We start from the raw sequence: 17214 nt of genomic DNA on the forward strand, positions 1-17214 counted from the left end.
CATAAGATTTATTAATAGTTTTGGACAATATCTTTGACTAGAAATAGCCATAAAGTCCTTTAATTAAACTAGGCCATGATCATTCAAAGTAAGCATGGCATATTTTTGCAGAAACAATTAGTACAATTGAAATGTGAATTATAGGAGTTGGAATCAACTCAAAAGCATTTTTGGTTGATTTTTAATAATTAAACTAAGGCAGAAAAGTCCCTGCCTTGTTTATTTTCTCACTTTAATTCTATAACAGATCTAGGGTTCAAACCAGTGGCATTGTGTATATAAAACTCTAAGCTTTCCAACAATATCAAGTTTGTAAAATTTGGCCGAGTAGATTTGTCCCTATTGAATTTTAAACTTGGCATCTGATTGCAAAAATAACTCTAAACTGGATTTTTGAATTTTAAACCAGTTGGGCTGGCGGGAACGGTTAACGGGCTGCGCAGAGAGAGAAGGGATTGGGCCAGCCCAGTATCGCTACGGGCCAGCTGACAGCATGGGGGCCACGCGTTAGTGGGGCTTAGCAAGCGAAGCGGTACGCGCAACGCGAGCCGTGCGATTAGAAGGAGATCGCACGGTCGAGGGAGGCCTTCGTCTTCGGCGAGAGGGGGACTCACTGGCGGCGGCGGTAGGGGGTCGGCGAGCTCGTCGGAGCTCCGGCGGTCGTCGGCGATGTGCGCAGGGACCGTGTCGTCGACGAGGAGGCGCCTGGAAGCAGTGGCGTCGCATGAGGTGGTCTCCTTCGCCGGCTTGTTCCGTGTACTGGCGGCGGCGGCGAGCTTGCAATTCGACCAGGGGAGTGGCTAATCAACTAAATTGAGGTGGCGAGGAGAGCTGTGGTGAGAAGGGGAAGAAGTTGGCGTGCTCAATTCGGTGGGAGGAGCTCTCCTTTTATAGGAGCGGGAGGTGACTGTGGGGCGGAGCTGGGGTCGCCGGCGTCGTCGTCGGTCCAGGGCTGCGAAGAGGCAAGGGATGGGCGCGTACGATTGCTGGCGTCCTGGCGAAGCTGACGCGCGTGATGGTGGTGAAGACGAGGCTCTGCAGCGATGGGAAGCTTGACGGGAAGGGGCAGTACTGCGGCGGTTGAACGGGATCGTGGTCGTCGCGCCTGGCGTTCCCGCGGGCCAGTGAGCGTGTCCAAGCAGTCCAGGGATCCGGCGTGCGTCGACTGGCGCTGAGAGGAGGGGTCGAGGTGGTGCGAGGACGCGGGCGTCGGCACGCTCCAGCGCGTCCGGGGTGAACGCCATGCGCGCTGCGGCGCGGCATGGGCATGTTGCAGGCGCCACTGGGCGCGCGTGTGCTGGCGTCTCCGATGCATGGAATCGTCGAGTCATGGTACGGGCGAGGGTCGGGTGAGTGAGAGGAAGAGAAAGGGCATGGTGGTGCAGGCCGGGAAGTGACCGAGAGAGGGAGAGAGCGTGAGGGTGGCATGACATGCCACGGCATGGCATGGTTTGATTTATTTGATCAAACATTGACCGGTGCAAGTGGTGGTACCTGGTGTGGTGAGGTGAGGGGAGGGTCCGGGGTTGCTTGTGGTGGCTCAGGTTGGACCAAGTCCATCTCCAATTTTAGTATGGGCTCATATAGATACCCTGCCAGTAAGGTGTTTGATGAAATGCCCGAAAGAAAATGATTTTTGAATTTTGCAAATCTTTTTGGTGGGTTGTAATCATATATTAAATGGAGTATATTGGTGGTGGTGGTGATCAAAATGGAATTGAAATGCAAAAACTCATTTTGCATGAGATCTAGTTTTTGTTTCAATGTCTCATCTTGGCTTGCTTATAATTTGAAATTGAGGCAGAGGTTGAGGTGAGTGTCTGGAGCAAAGTTGTTGTCCTTGATGAGATCTTGGAAGAGGTGCAAAGAGTTGGCCAAGTGTAGAAAGAAAAAGTTGAAAACCAAGGGCTCAAAGTGGGTATCATGCTGAAAAAGTCTCACATGACCATAATCACATGTGATCACAATTTTGATTCAAATTTGATTTGAATTGAGTTTGGTTGTTTCCAAAAGTGTTAATAAGTGTTTAGTATCCATTTACAACTAATGGTGCAAACCAAAATGGTCTAGATTAAAGATTTGTAAAAATGGCATAGGCCATATGGGTGTGTGAAATTGATTTTTATAATTTCTTTTCTATTTTCTTTTTATTTGACTTTGGATGATCAAGTGATCATTGCTAGGGTTTTAGAGTGAGAGAGAACACATAAGCAAGCATCATGGCAAAAGCACACTCAATTAATTAATAAGGTGAGCTATATGCATAGTCCTATATGATGAGAAAAAGTTTTTGTTGGCTCTGATTTTTGGATTCTTGAATTTCTCTCTTGTTCCTTTTATTGAAAACTTGGGATGTTACAAAGCCTGAATCCAGCCTAGCTCAAGTGAGCCTATCCTACCTACACCAAGCTCATTGGCTTGCTACAGCTCCCAAAGTCTTGATAGTCGTAATTTAGCTCACAATCCATAACATGCGCATGCAGGAGTGCATACACGCAATGTGGCACCCATATAGTGGAGGTTATGAGTTAAAACAATGGGTATCATCCTCCTCCTAGTGGCCCCAAGCTTACTAGGCATCCATGTGGATAAAAGCCAATCAAAGTCAACCCAAGGCTGGTTAACAAGGACCCTCGGTCATGGCATAGTCAACAAGGTCGAAGGTCCAAGTCATGGTCAATAAGTTAAATATGAAGACCCAAGAGCAATAAACCCATGCACTAGTGTGTTGTGTTAGGGAGTCCACAATGAACTATGCACCACACCCTTTCCTTAGTCCGCCATGGAATAGTGGATCAAGCCTTACCATGGTAACCCTCCCGCCTACCACCATTGAGAGAAACCTTGTTAAGTTAGCAAGAAATGACCCTAACTACCCTCCCATATGGTAGGTGGGAGGGGTTCCTTGGTCATTGGCAAGCCCCTCTAGCCTATACATATATCCCCATGGGGCAGTGTATTCATGGCTAGCCAATTTCCACTGATACTCAATCAAATCCTTCTATAGGCGTTTGTACATGATGTCGTCAGTGACTTCAACATTCACATGCAGATACTGCTGTCAGGTTGATGCCCTGGGGATTGGCGCAACCAACTAGCCATCAGGACGCTCATCCTCAACGATCATGTTGTGCATGATCACGCAATAGGTTATCACCTCATGCATGGTCTTCAGCGACCATGTTCTTGCTGGGTAACAGACAATTGCCCACCGAGGATGGAGCACACCAAATCCCCGCTCCACATCTTTCTTGGTGTAGCTTCTGAAGCTCGTAGATTGACCATGAACAGGTCTCTTGACATCACGTACCGCCGCCGAAACAATTTTTTCGGGTACACCGGATCGGTGCGGTCGAAATAGTCTGTGTAGAGCCGGAGGTGCCCACCCACTCTGTCGCGCATCAGGTTTTTTCAGTGGCCCTTCACAGAGCCCCAGCACTGGCGTCTGCCTGGCATTGTGCTTGTGGAGGATGGAGGATGGAGGCCACAGTAGAAGCCATGTTCTGTGTCGCCTGCTCGGACTCGTCGTCGGAAGAGGAGTCAATGACCTCAAGAGGAGTCAATGACCTCAACGTTGAGCGACCGTTCGCGTCCGCCGGGCCAAAAAATGCGTCTGGTACCACCTCCAGCGGCGCGACGCATCGTGACCGGATCGTCCGCAGCGACGCAAACCCGGCGCATATTTGCGCCTGGAATGCGTCGCAGTGGACGCGCAAAGTGTCCGCTCGCGTCTTCACCGGGCCCGCCTGGCAGCGAGCATGTATCGAGGGCATTGCTTCGGTCAGCGCTTCCGCGTCTGCGCCGCAGCCTTCGCCATCAATGTCGCGGCTGCCTCTTCTGCGCGCCCACTGGCGGGCGGCGGCTGGGCTTCTGCGCCGCCTTCAATGGCATCGTTTCCCGCGCGCGGCCGGCCTTAAAAGTCCACCGGCATCGCCCACACCTCCACTCACCACCACCGCCGCAGCACCATGGGGAAGAAGAAGAACGACTTCGAGGCGTCCGGCAGCGGCACCAAGAAGGAGGAGCGGCCGGGCAGGGTGCCGCTGCCCGTCAGCGTGGGGAGGCTGATGCACACGAACTGGACGCCGTGCGACGCCTGGAGGGATGTGCACATGTCTGGCGGCTGGCGGCTCAGCTACCGCCGGGTGCCCATCCCTCCCGTTCATGCGCGCGAGCCAGATAGGACCGTCGAGATCCGGCGAAGGAGTCGGTACCTGCCGCCGGACCTCCGCGCTGATCCGGCGTACTCCATCGACTCCGACAGCTGGCGCACGTATCTCGTGTCCGAGAGGGATCGGAGGAGGAGGGCGGGCTTCATGGGCGACAGAGACTTTCCCTTCGACCGTCCACTGCCGCCTCGTCCTCGAAGACAGCAGGCGCCGATGCGTGCGCACCAGGCGCAGACGCGTGCGTAGTACGACGACGACGACGACGACTACATCGAGACGCTGGCGTACCACAACGAGGAGGTCAAGGACGACAGCGACGACTACGTCGCGGTCGTCTTCCAGGAATGGCAGCTGGCCATGGCGGAGGGCCGCAAGTTTGAGTACCCGGAGAACATGACGGACGACGAGATGGCGAAGCTCGACGTCCTCGTCTCCGATAACGACCGACCTGTGCAGCCGCCGCTGCCCCGGTACGCCACCGGCTTCATGCCGCCGGGCCTGTTGGAGGATGAAGCCCTACGACTGGCGCTACAGGACTCGGCCGCGCCACAACTGCCACCGTACAACCCCTGAGCTCCTCAACCGCCACCACATCCCTGGGCGCCTCCACCGCCGCCACATCCCTGGGCGCCTCCACCGCCACCACAGCCCTGGGCGCCTCCACAGCCCTGGGCGCCTCCACCTCCGCCACAGCCACAACCCTAGGCGCCTCCACCTCCAGCACCGTCGGCGCGCCCGGCGTACGTTCCGCCGGTTCCCAACTGGCCTTGAACGGTACCGAAGCTCATCGTGCTCGATAGCGACGAGGAGAAGCAGTAGTCGCAGGTGTTTAGGGTTTATTTTCATGTGTTCAACTATGTAAATTTTGTTTTCATGTTATAAAAAAATGATTCGAGCAAAAAATGTGTCGTGCCGCTGGAGCCACCTCCCGACACAAACTCGAACGGACGGTCGACGACCTAGGCAAATACGGGCCGGTTTTCGGACGCTGAAATCTCCCGTTGGAGATGCCCTAAGTGAGACAGACAGTTTGCGCCCCATTGCTCTCACTCCCACAGTGTCCTTGCGGCCATGGCGCTGCCCCGATCTCTCCCCCTCCTCTTCCTCCTTCTTCTTCTCCTCGCCACCCCCCTCCCCCTCGCCGCCTCGCCCCGCGACGACGACCTGGACTACATCATCGACAACGCCGGCGACATCCCCGCAGACGACCCCGACACCTGGCTCCACGACGGCTCCTCATCCTCATCCGACGACGACGACGAGGACCCCTTCGACCAGGAATCTGAGGACGAGGACTATGGCGCCGAGATCGACGAGACCCACGTGGTCCTCCTCGCCGCCGCCAACTTCTCCTCCTTCCTCGCCGCGCGCCGCCACGCCATGGTCGAGTTCTACGCGCCCTGGTGCGGCCACTGCCGCGCGCTCGCCCCGGACTACGCCGCCGCCGCCGCCAGCCTCGCCGCCCAGCAGGTCGACGTCGCGCTCGCCAAGGTCGACGCCACCGAGGACGCGGAGCTCACGGAGCAGTACGGCGTGCAGGGATTCCCCACCCTCCTCTTCTTCGTCGACGGCGTGCACAAGGAGTACTCCGGCGAGAGAACCAAGTATGTACCGTAACAGATATTTTCCACGCCGGCCATACTTTACTTACTACCGCTGTAACATTCAGTCATTAATTGGGGGATTTCTCTTCTGTCCAGGGACGCCATCCTCGCGTGGATCACCAAGAAGCTGGGGCCCGCGGTGCAGAACCTCACCACCGCCGACGAGGCCGAGAGGGTCCTCACCGGGGAACAAACTGCCGTCCTCGCCTTCCTCCACTCCCTCTCGGTACGCGCCGTACCACACACCTTCTCAACTCAGCACAACCAAGTCATTCGTCGATTGCTTGCTTCAAACTGCAACCAAACAGGCCATGTTATGCTACCCATCCAGCTAAAAGACAGGCCTCCTTTGTTTGTTCAACAGATGCTGCCTGCCTCAACTGGTACATTCGTTTCAATCCTAAATAAATCACAATGCAGCTAGCTACCTTATGTGTATGCTTCGCAATGTATGCTCCGCAATGTATGCTCTGTTTTTTCCATGTGTCCGTTGAGAACAGATTGTAGTGGCCCAGCCAGATGCGCTTCTATGTTTAGCTATTCTAAGTCGACTACATATGAAGTAGTATACTAGTGACAATCATTTACTCTGTCAATTGCTATAGGGTGCTCACAGTGACGAGCTTGCTGCTGCTTCAAGGCTGGAAGACACAGTCAACTTCTACCAGACCACCACTCCCGATGTAGCTAAGCTTTTCCACATCGACCCCAAAGCAGAGCGCCCATCCCTAGTCTTGCTCAAGAAAGAGGAGGAGAAGCTGACCGTATACGGTATCTTCATCTCTCACTTGCTTCACCTTCCAGCAGCACATGTTTCTTTCCATTTCCACACACCGTTTGACTGTTGAATCCGTTTAAATGTAATGTGCATCATGCAGACGGCGAGTTCAGAGCATCTGCAATTGCCGAGTTCGTATCGGCGAACAAGCTTCCGCTCATCACCACCCTCACACAGGAAAATGCCCCTGCGGTCTTCGATAGTCCAATCAAGAAGCAGGTATGTCAAGCCGTATGCCATGGGATCTTATTCTTTGCATTGTCTCATGTTGTTGCCCCCTGTGTTGTTCCTTTACTGACTGGCGTGTTCTGTTATTCGAATAAGATCTTACTATTTGCTGTTGCGAGCGAGGCCTCGAAATTTCTGCCCATCTTTAAGGAAGCAGCAAAACCATTCAAGGGAAAGGTAAAATTTCTGTTGATTTCTTCCAGTGTTTGATGAGCTTCTCACTTTCTCCTGTCACAAGTTGTCTGCTCAAGTCCTGCATCCAGCTAATTACTTATTTTCTTTGTAACTTGTTTGTTTGTTGGTGTGAGTGTCTTACCAAAGCACTGATGTGGTATGTCTCAAATGCAGCTCTTGTTTGTCTTTGTGGAGCGAGACAATGAGGAAGTTGGCGAACCTGTTGCCAATTACTTTGGAATTACTGGACAAGAAACCACAGTAATGTCTTTTATTAGTTGCCATCTTTCTCTGTGCATTCATTTATTATAAGAAATAGAATGCAGTAGTTTGAATTTGATTTTGAGGTGTCTGATCTTTTTTTTCGGGTACATTCTGGCCCAATTACTTTGCAGGTTCTTGCTTACACTGGGAATGAAGATGCCAAGAAGTTTTTCCTTGGTGGTGAAATGTTACTGGACAACATTAAGGTAATTGCTGAAATATGCTTAGAAATTTGGCACCAGAATAGAATGTAGTCAACAGTTGCAAGAGAATATCTACTTGTTACTAATTTTTAAGCCGACGAACCTGTTTTTTCTAATTGTTATTTCATTTATGCTTACCTTTTCTGAGATTGTATATTCTGCTATACTTGAGTACTTGACTATATGTTGCTTGGAAATCTTGCATGTCTTTGTGCATTTTCTCATCTTTCGTTTTCCAGCCATTATAGTCATTGTTTATTGAAGGGCTCTGCTAGTACTAAGGAGGATAGATCAGAAATTACAATGTTCCTTCAAAATTCTTGCTCCTTTCTGTACTGCCCAGGAATTTGCCCAAGATTTCCTCGAGGACAAGCTCACACCATTCTACAAGTCTGACCCAGTACCTGAATCTGTGAGTCGAGAAAAGTGATCTGATATCTCCTTTCTACATCATCATTTATACAACAATGAGACATTCTTTGTGTTCCCATGCAGAATGATGAGGATGTCAAAATTGTTGTTGGCAAGAATCTAGATCAAGTAGTCCTGGACGAATCAAAAGATGTCCTTCTGGAGGTATGTTCTTGCCAGGTATTTGAGAAGATAAGAAAATATTCTCCTAAGTCCTAACACCACATCATTTGGATGCAGATATATGCACCATGGTGTGGGCATTGTCAGACACTAGAGCCTACCTACAACAAGCTGGCCAAGCATCTACATGGCATCGACTCCCTTGTAATAGCCAAAATGGATGGCACAAGCAACGAGCATCCTCGTGCCAAGGTCAATGTCACTCTTTCTTTGCTTTGACAGTTTTCCTACTGTTTGCTTCAAACTGGATATCACTTACTCCCTCCGATCCACAAGGAGTACTAAACTTGTCTGAGTTTTGTCATGCTGGGCCATCAGCAGTCACAAAACCTGCACATGCTTGTTGTGAAATATTGCTAGTTGTGGAACGTGGGGAAGTTATATTAACTCTTTTCTTCACTCAAAATTGCAGTTGCACTTGTTTATATAGTGCACAAAGTACAGATACGTTTGTCTTCTGCGATATACATGCGAAAGTATACTTATTGGCTCACATATTCATTCATGCGCTACAGTATCATGGCACAGTTCTTGTGTTATGGTCTAAATAAGTAAATAGACTGTTAGCAAATAGGGATCACATGATGTTAGGTTATAAATATAAGTTAATAGGGAAAGAGTTATCATATTAGGCAAGATATATTTAGTTAATAAAATAGAGATACAGTTTGGTTTTTGGAGACAAGCTATATGAAGAGACAATGTCTTTGAATCAATCAAGGAAAAAAACAAAAGTTCTCTAATCCTCGGAGCCCCACTTTCACGTCAGATACGAACCCTGTCGCTGGGTTGTCGAGGGCGAGTGCCCTATCCCCGGTCTTGGGACCTTCACCCTAACCGACTTATCTCAGTTGCGAAGCAAGGTCCATAACATCTAGTAATAGTGCATCTTTTTTGTGATGCAGTATTAATCAGCGTATGGGAATGCTCCAGCTCTTTGATTTTTTATGTAGCACTATGATTATTACTGTTACGCAGATGATCTGATTCCCCTAAATACTGCACTTTAAGCATGTGTTTCATTTCTCTCTGTTTGCCTTCTAATTGTTTCTTAAATTTATATATGGAAAATCTACATGCTCGATTTATTTTCGCGTTCACTACCATGTAGTCTTTCCAGAATACAGATTTGACACTCTTTTCCTGTTTCAGCCTGATGGGTTCCCCACAATACTCTTCTACCCAGCTGGGAAGAAAGGCTTTGAGCCTGTAAGTTCTTACACATGATGTTTCATTTCTTATTTACCGACGCATCTGTTACTCTGTGTTTTCTTTCAGTTAGTAGCAATCACGTTACCTTCACTTATGTCCTTACTTTAGTAGGTTTCTCAGGAATGCTATCATATGGGCATCTTTAGAGCTGTCTCTGGACACCTTAAATTCCGCTAAAACATGTGTGTTCAAGTTTAATGAATAACTCAGAACCCTGCAAACTTGAATATATGCTGTTCTAGATGTCTAAAATTAGTCATGGCCTGCATTTTTGAAAATGGTAGATCCACTAGACAAACAGCTAAGCTCACAGGTGGAGCTGGAGTTGGGCACCATTGTGCTAATTCAATTTGTTTGTTTGCTTGTTTGGCTAAACTTTTCAGATAACTTTTGAGGGGGACCGGACGGTGGTGGAGATGTACAAGTTCATCAAGAAGCACGCCAGCATCCCTTTCAAGCTGAAGCGCCCAGACTCATCGGCGGCACGAGCAGAGAGCTCCGAGAACTCAGGTTCAAACCTGAAGGATGAGTTATAGAGCATCTCACACCATTGAACTAATCAAAGCTGGCGACAAGTTTCGAGGCTCCGCGATTGTAAGTTCGTGTCTGCGAAAGCACGGGGTGGAGAGGGAATAGCTAGGTGTCAGTTTGGGCAGTTGGAATTGTATGTTGAGAATACAAACATTAGAATCGAAGAAAAAAAGCAAGAAATCATTTGCTTATGCCCTTCTTTTTTTCATAGTTGAAACTATATATTCATAGACAAAATCTGAGAGAACAGCCCACAGGTAGCTATATACAGTATAAGTAGAAAGCAGAGTAAAGAAATCTGCTGAATATGTAGCTATGGCTGGGCCATCTGAAGGTCTGATGGTGGTGTCGGGACGCGCCTGGCTCTCCACCTGATGATCTGGAGGAGCACGGCGTTGGCACAGATGGCAACGCCGAACCCGGCGAAGGTGGAGAGGATGATGGCGATGACGGCCTGCAGCCGCACGTAGCGGTAGAAGAGGTGGGTGAAGAGGACGACGAAGAGGAACTGGGCAGCGGAGTAAATCCAGACGTATCTCCTGGAGGACACCATCCTGGACGTGGTGAGGGAGGAGAAGAGGCCAAGGACGCCGGCGAAGGGCAATGAGATGGCTAGGGCGGCGGTGCCATGGTCGCCCACCAGCAGCTGCTCCAGGAAGCAGAAGTAGGCCAGCATGCTCACCACCACCAGGATCGCCGTGCGGTGCCGCCAAAACCCCATGAATCCGCTGCCACTGCCTGGAGGAGTTGCAGCAGCAGAAGCGGGAGACGGTGGTAGCGGCGGAGCAGCATTGTTGCGGACGCGGCGGAGCGTGACAGGCAGGTTGAGCACGTCGTGGCCGCAGACGTCGCAGTTGGCGTTGCCCTTGATGCCAAACCATTTCAGGGCGCAATCCCGGTGCGCCAGGGCGAGCTCGCCCTTGCACCGGCACTCCAGCTTCAGAACATTCCCCCCTTCTCCCAGCGCCACCATACAGATCCTGCAGACTGCCTCCTCTTCTCCAACCTCCTCTTCATCCTCCTGCTTGGATCCTTCAGCTCCTTCTTGTGCTTCTGATGAGTCTGATTGTGATGGCTCTAGTGCTGGCACGGGCATCGACGACACCCGGAACCGGGGGAGCGAGCTCGAGTCCGCCACCCTCTTTCTGTGACTCTGGGGGAACCTCCTGATGCTGGTCATGGGCATCGACTGCGAGCGGCACACCGGCTTCAGTTGCTGCTGCTTTAGCTGTTCCTTCATCAATAACACAAGAACAATCGAATTACCATGCATGCCATATATGAATCGATGAATCATGGTAATTCCAGGAGATATGATCATTCATTCGATTAACTACTTACTGCACAAGCATCTTCAGCAGCAGCCAGATGATCAATGTCCATGGCAGTCGTGGAGGTGGTGACCCTGAAGCTGAAAAGCTTGGAGAATGACAGTGACCGGACGCTGCAGGATCCAGACGCCTCCTCCTCAATTCTTGATCGCATGCTCCCGCTCTTCACCGGCAATGGCGATGGCTTGGCATCCTGCTTCTCTTGTGCATATACTGGAAGCAGCGGACGATCCCCACGATGATGCTCCTCTTCTTCGTCTTCCGTCAACATCGGGCCGCTCGTGTTCTCCTGCACAGGAAATCATCCTCAGCATCATCTTCAGAGACATAATTGATCAAGGTATGCATGAAGAAAACCATTACCTGCTGTGTGTGCTGAGCCATGGCAAACAGATGTGGCTAGCAGCAGGGCTTTTTCCTTCCATTATTTGTAACAGTGTACTGGTAACAGCAATTGATCATGACAGTGACGATGAGTAATGGATGGGTCCGTGGGAATGGAAGAAAAGAAGCTACTCCGAGTGAGACTGGTGGGTGGCCCTGATGGTGAGTGATGATTGACTACCTAGCTAGCTAATTGCAACCACTCCCTGGCCTCTCCCAACTGGTGATCAGGGCTCCATCTAAAGAGGTAATACGGTTCCTCAATTGTTCCACGAACCGTAGCTAATCGCCAGTGATTTTCTTGTTTTTTGTAAACTGAACTGGAATTGCTTCTTTCGCTTCATTACGAGAGGTAGAATATAGTTTACCATGGATGAATGTTAGTGGTGAACCTGAAAATGAACTTAATTTTTGGTTCATTCCAATGTATGGTTACTAGTGATGACTGTCAGTGATGAACTAACTGAAGATGAACCTAGTTTTTGGTTCATTAACTGAAGATGAACCTAGTTTTTGGTTCATTAACTGAAGATGGAACTTAGTTTTTGTTTCATTCCAATGTATAGTCATTAGTGATAGCACGTCTATTAGTTGTGTATTTGATGTGTGTGCAAACAGAGATGCATAAGAACTTTCTGAAAACAAAAACAAAATAGTCGTTTGCTACACAATAACATGGACAATGCCACGTTGCTGTTGCTTCTCTTATACACATCACACAAACATCAGATATGTCCCATAACTTTCTTTTCATGTACAGTAGTATGCTTTACGCCAAAACACGCAATCAATGTTAACATTGACAAGTCACCGTGCATCCATCAGATTTTAATTAGTATCAAACGACAATGTCAGACAAGATACGAGAAGCGACAGCATTCCAGAGGCAATACCTTGTTTCACCTCAACAGATTGGGAGTGTGAAGGTGAGCTGAAGCTTCAGTATGACGGTGAGCTTCCAAGCAAGTGGTTGACACGTAAATGTTCGTTTATGTGAACTGTGATTGGGCGATAAATTCGTTTTCCAGGCAAAGGACTTCAAGAAATGATTCCGAATGATTCTTGTGTTTAGCCATTTCACTTTCATCCATTAGTAGTGAGCACAAGCTTTGTTATTTGATTGGTGGGATTTCTAGCTTCATGTGTGCATTGGACCATTTTATATTTGAGGAACAAACCAACCGATACCAGATGAGGTTATTCTACTTTGAGTACCATCTATCTAGAGGACATTAGTCTTAGCTGATCTAATCTTGTTGAAAGTGAATATTCGTGTCAAAGGCTTCAATCTATTCTAGCTAAAAGGTGTTATTTTCTGTCATATTAAGAAGTATCAATGTTTAGATTTGAAGGTATTTTCGTGTGTGCAAATCCAATTGTTCTAATCTAAACTAAAAAGAAGTGTACTATGTTTTTCCTTGTATGTCAGAGAACTTAAATACCTGTAACTTCTGGTCCATTTTAGTTGGATTTGGGCCAATCATATTGGAAGCTATTATGATTATTGTTACAGAAACAAACTGGAAGTCTTTTATTGCTAGGATTGAATTGATCCTTTAATTCGGAGCAAGGCAACCGCTAGAAACAAACCATCTCATTCCCACCTGGCATAAACATATATTTAGCCCCTATCCCTTTTCTGCGGCATTTTCTGATGGCTGCCCTAAAAAATGAATGTATAACCCCTAACCAGTAGCAAAAGACGTAACAGCCTAACAGGATGTCTTTTTGATTATAAGATAATGTATCTCTTTTACAATGTGTCCCTCCCTTCGTTATACTTGTCCAGAGCAACCTACACCAAACTCATTGACAGAATGAGATTCACTATTTCAGGTAGCAGAGTTAACTACCAGGAAGGTACATACAGCTTGAGAGCTCACTATGAAATCTATTTCAGCTTGAGAGCTCACTACAGGGTACAACACACCACAGGTTCTAACTCTACAACAAGAACGGCTGGACACCACAATTCACATGAATAAATGTCTAATGACTGGAGACTTGAGACCTCTTCATGGTCAGCACCACCTGAGGTTTTGTTGTTAAATGATCTGGTTGCAAATGAGCAACACCTTGTCCCTAAAATCTGCTGTTTCAGCTCTCAATTTGCCCAAACATGAACAAGGCCATGACGGTTGCCCGTGTAGATCTCATCACGCTCTTCATCATAGTACAGAGCTGTGATGTCCTCAAGAGCTTCTGTGATTGTACTCTGGAACTTCCACGTCTTCTTTTGCTTGCTGAAGTCCCCAGCCTTTATTTTGGCCAAGCATTTCCCTGTCAGTATGTTGCTGATGTTTATAGAGCCAGCTGCACATGAGCAAACAAAGAAAAGTTATGTTATCCACAACCACAAATGTGAGTATCATGCTTATTTATCTGGTGACATGTGGTGAGATGTCAATGAGGATGCATGAGATCATACAATGGCAGGTCTAATTAAATTAACTCAACGCCAGAAGTGTATAGATCATGAATAAATATTGTCAAAGAAAACCAAAACTACAGATCACTAGCAAGATGCAACATCCACTGATTCAACTGTAACATCACTTAGAAGAAAATGGCTCCATCTGCCATCTGACAAATTACACAATATATCCTCCAACGAACAACGAAAGCAATCATATCTTACCATTTTCTTCTGAAGATGAGTCACTGGAATCAGCCTTGCAGTAAGAAATAATAAGATCTTGATCACTAGTTATGTATATGTTATTAGTATTGCAGTCAGGGTGCCACAACAGGTGATCCTCAAATGATGTTACTAGTTCACCACGGAAATTCCAAACTGCCACAGATCGATTCCGGAAAGTCAAAAACAACTGGAGTTCATACAGAAAGATGAAGGCAGATGGAGTCATGAACTCAGTACTGCTCACTTCAGTCAACTGGAAGTTCCGTACCTACAATGATGTGAGATAAAACGATAAGCAAGAAGCAACAGGTGTCCTGATTGATTCTGGGCACTTGTAGATTAAGAAGATACATACATCAAGAATTTGAAGATTCTCCCCATCCTGCTTGACCAAGAGCTTTTCATTGAATTGTTCAATGAAATCCACCTTCTTATTCCGATGGAGAAGGTGGTTGAAGAACTTCAGAACTGTACCATCCTCAATAGAAAGAATCTTCAGAGGAATAGAGCTGCTTGTTCTCGTATAAATCAATAGCATTATACCAGGACTGTCACAAGTTGACAAGTAATTAGACAAATGTAACCACACATCGGTACAAAAAACGAATTACTTTTTACTAGCCTCTGCATCTGCGTTACATAAAAAAATTCTAGCTTCCATTTGCTATTAATAGCAAGATATTTGGCAGCTTTGTGGTTCGTAAAAGAGGCATTTAAGTGATAACATAACATTTTTCAAACAAGGACTGAATGAAAGGAAGAGAAAAGATAAGTACCTTATCTTTATTTCTTGAACATTCTTGTCAGATATGGAATACAGCAATGTGTAGTTTTTCAAGTCGAACACCTTGTAAGTGCTGTTCACAAAATGAGATGCAATCAGGGCAGTTCCAGAAAGGGCATTTATAGTATTACAGAAGTTAAAGTACCTGTCTTGAGCAGAATAGGTTAAAACCTTTCCATTGACATCATCAAACTCCACAAATCCAGGCCATTTCAAGGACTCTGTCTCAAAGAGAGGATAACCAGCATCCGGCTTTCCACGGCGTATATACCTTGAAACAGGTGAACATGGTCTTAATCAAGATGAAAGAAACAGATATTCACTGGTGAAGGACATATGGACACAAAACTCACTCTATGCGAGTTGTCTTGCATCGCAGGGCACTGAAATTTTCGGAGCCATATACTGACACAGTAATGAGCGAATCATTGTTCTTGTTGTAGAACAAACTACGAACAACCTCATCAGGACTCCCGTTCAGAAAGCATATTCTCTTATTCGTCACTGCAAACATAAGGAGAGCATCTCAGTATGACGGTACGATGCCCGGAAGCACAGCAAGAATGCAAGCATACCTCTACTAAAAGCAGCGCATACTCCTGACTGTGATAAAGCGAAAACTATATCTTTTGCTGCAACTATCTCGATAATTTTAGACCTTTTCCTCACGTAGGGTAGCAGCGAACTGTTCTCCTTGGGATCATGAGTGTCGAACTCTTCCTGAAATTGAAATCAAATGAGCATTGTCAGAAGCAAAAATAAGAAACCTGATGAGGCAGGTTAAAATCAATTGTTACATGATGAGAAGAAGTTCAAGTTTAGCAGTTGTTATAGGTGTGGCTTATGAAGCACCGCAAGTGCTGGTGGTGGCAAACATTCAGTTTCGTTGAAAACAAGGTGCCCCCTTGGTTCAGTGCAGGAGAAACACCACTAAATCGGTTATCTGAGCAATGTAATGTGACCAAGGCAACGAATAAGCAGGAGTCCTGGACAGAAACACCTATTGGCAGCAACCATGTAACAGATGGGCAACTGATATCCAGCACTCATAGGCCCAGCTTGGCATCAAACAGTCATTAAATAACTTGAACAGACGATCTATCTCGGAGGCATATAACATCTGCCATCTTCTACGTGGATTGCAGGAATTCAACAAATAGGAAGGGATACACACAACATAAATCTAATACGTTGATGATATAGAATTATCCTATGATTTCCCAGAAAGAGGATACTAACGTGATGTGATAGCATATCTATCAGCAATGCCCTAAACCGAACCACAAATTTGCATGACAAGACAGAAAGAATGGATCCCAGGTGCACAGGACAGCCATCTGGTGCACATCTGCTCAACTGGGCAATCGGGTGGCCATGTCCACATAGCACTGTAAGGTAACGCAGAAGCTTATTCACCCCATCGAGCTCAACAAGCGCGGCATAGCACTCGCCAACGCAGTACGACCCCAATCAGCCCTACCTGTTCACCGGAACCTAACAAGATCTGAGTTTTCCCTGGCTAGTATGCCCACCCAGACTCCCCGCGCCCCGGCAGCTACTCCAATCCAAGCTAATCCGCCCGGGATTTCCCAGCAAGCCAAAACCTCGGCGCAGGCACACGCGACCCGAAAGAAAAACAGGAAACAAAACGGGACCAGAGGTAGGAAAGGCAAGGCGTACCTGCAGCTGAATGTTGCGAAAGCGCTCGTGCGCGGAGTTCATGGCGAAGGAGCGGTCGCGTCGTGAGCTGATCTCCCTGCGCTGGAGCTTCCTGACGCTGCTGACGGGCGCCTCCTGCCTGGGCCGCTTCCTGGCCACCACCCGCCGGCCGTTGCACGGCCGGGGGCTCGCCGAGATCCGCCTCGCCTCCATCCCCGCTCGCCCGCCCGCCCCTCTCTCTCGCCGCCCCGCAGACTCCCCGGATGGCAGGCAGATCCCCCGCTCACGCGTGCACACAGAGAGCCATGGCCGGCGCTGGCGCGCGAGCGAGCTAGGGTTCGGGAGCTCGGAGATTGGGGAGAGAGAGAGAGAGAATGAGATGGGAGAGAGAAGAGAATTGGAGTGGTGTTAAAAGGTGGAGGCCTGACGGGCGGGCCCCAGTGGCAGCGAGACTGGGCCGCGCCGCGCGGGCGGGATCGAAACGGTGGGTTACTGCCGGTTTCAAATTTTTCGGGGTCGTGTCCGAGCGTGCTCGACCCGCCCGTTTTTCCTTTCTTCCGCCGACCGGTGGGACCTGGGAGGTTTGGACCCGCCTGTCAGTGAGAGGAGTAGAAGGTTGGGCTGGGTGGGGGGTTTATCGGGCGGTGTGAGCTGGAGC

The 17214-nt window shown here is 48.2% G+C and overlaps 3 protein-coding genes across 4 annotated transcripts; 1 reads left to right on the forward strand and 2 right to left on the reverse strand.

Annotated features, from left to right (window-relative positions):
* Window positions 1-3477: 3477 nt before the first annotated feature.
* Window positions 3478-9948, forward strand: LOC124647965 (protein disulfide isomerase-like 1-4). The gene is made up of 13 exons (XM_047187803.1): window positions 3478-3719; window positions 5195-5773; window positions 5870-5999; window positions 6379-6544; window positions 6652-6770; window positions 6876-6956; window positions 7128-7214; window positions 7349-7423; window positions 7764-7832; window positions 7916-7996; window positions 8072-8206; window positions 9167-9223; window positions 9610-9948. Exons 1-13 carry the CDS (start codon window positions 3478-3480, stop codon window positions 9760-9762), a joined length of 1974 nt encoding a protein of 657 aa, XP_047043759.1. The 3' UTR covers window positions 9763-9948.
* On the reverse strand, window positions 9917-11544 carry LOC124706733. Of its 2 annotated transcripts, none has more exons than XM_047238401.1 (3): window positions 11452-11544; window positions 11099-11377; window positions 9917-10985 (listed from the first exon to the last, which is right to left on the reverse strand). In XM_047238401.1, exons 1-3 carry the CDS (start codon window positions 11470-11472, stop codon window positions 10071-10073), a joined length of 1215 nt encoding a protein of 404 aa, XP_047094357.1. In that variant the 5' UTR covers window positions 11473-11544; the 3' UTR covers window positions 9917-10070. The 2 variants fall into 2 exon arrangements, with proteins under 2 accessions (XP_047094357.1, XP_047094356.1); XM_047238400.1 differs by having other exon boundaries at window positions 9917-10991.
* Window positions 11545-13177: 1633 nt separating this feature from the next.
* On the reverse strand, window positions 13178-16769 carry LOC124706735. The gene is made up of 8 exons (XM_047238402.1): window positions 16578-16769; window positions 15473-15617; window positions 15251-15401; window positions 15043-15168; window positions 14890-14970; window positions 14469-14661; window positions 14111-14381; window positions 13178-13785 (listed from the first exon to the last, which is right to left on the reverse strand). Exons 1-8 carry the CDS (start codon window positions 16767-16769, stop codon window positions 13577-13579), a joined length of 1368 nt encoding a protein of 455 aa, XP_047094358.1. The 3' UTR covers window positions 13178-13576.
* Between the last annotated feature and the right edge of the window lie 445 nt (window positions 16770-17214).

Source organism: Lolium rigidum, chromosome 4, assembly GCF_022539505.1.
Source record: "Lolium rigidum isolate FL_2022 chromosome 4, APGP_CSIRO_Lrig_0.1, whole genome shotgun sequence".
Taxonomy (NCBI): domain Eukaryota; kingdom Viridiplantae; phylum Streptophyta; class Magnoliopsida; order Poales; family Poaceae; genus Lolium; species Lolium rigidum.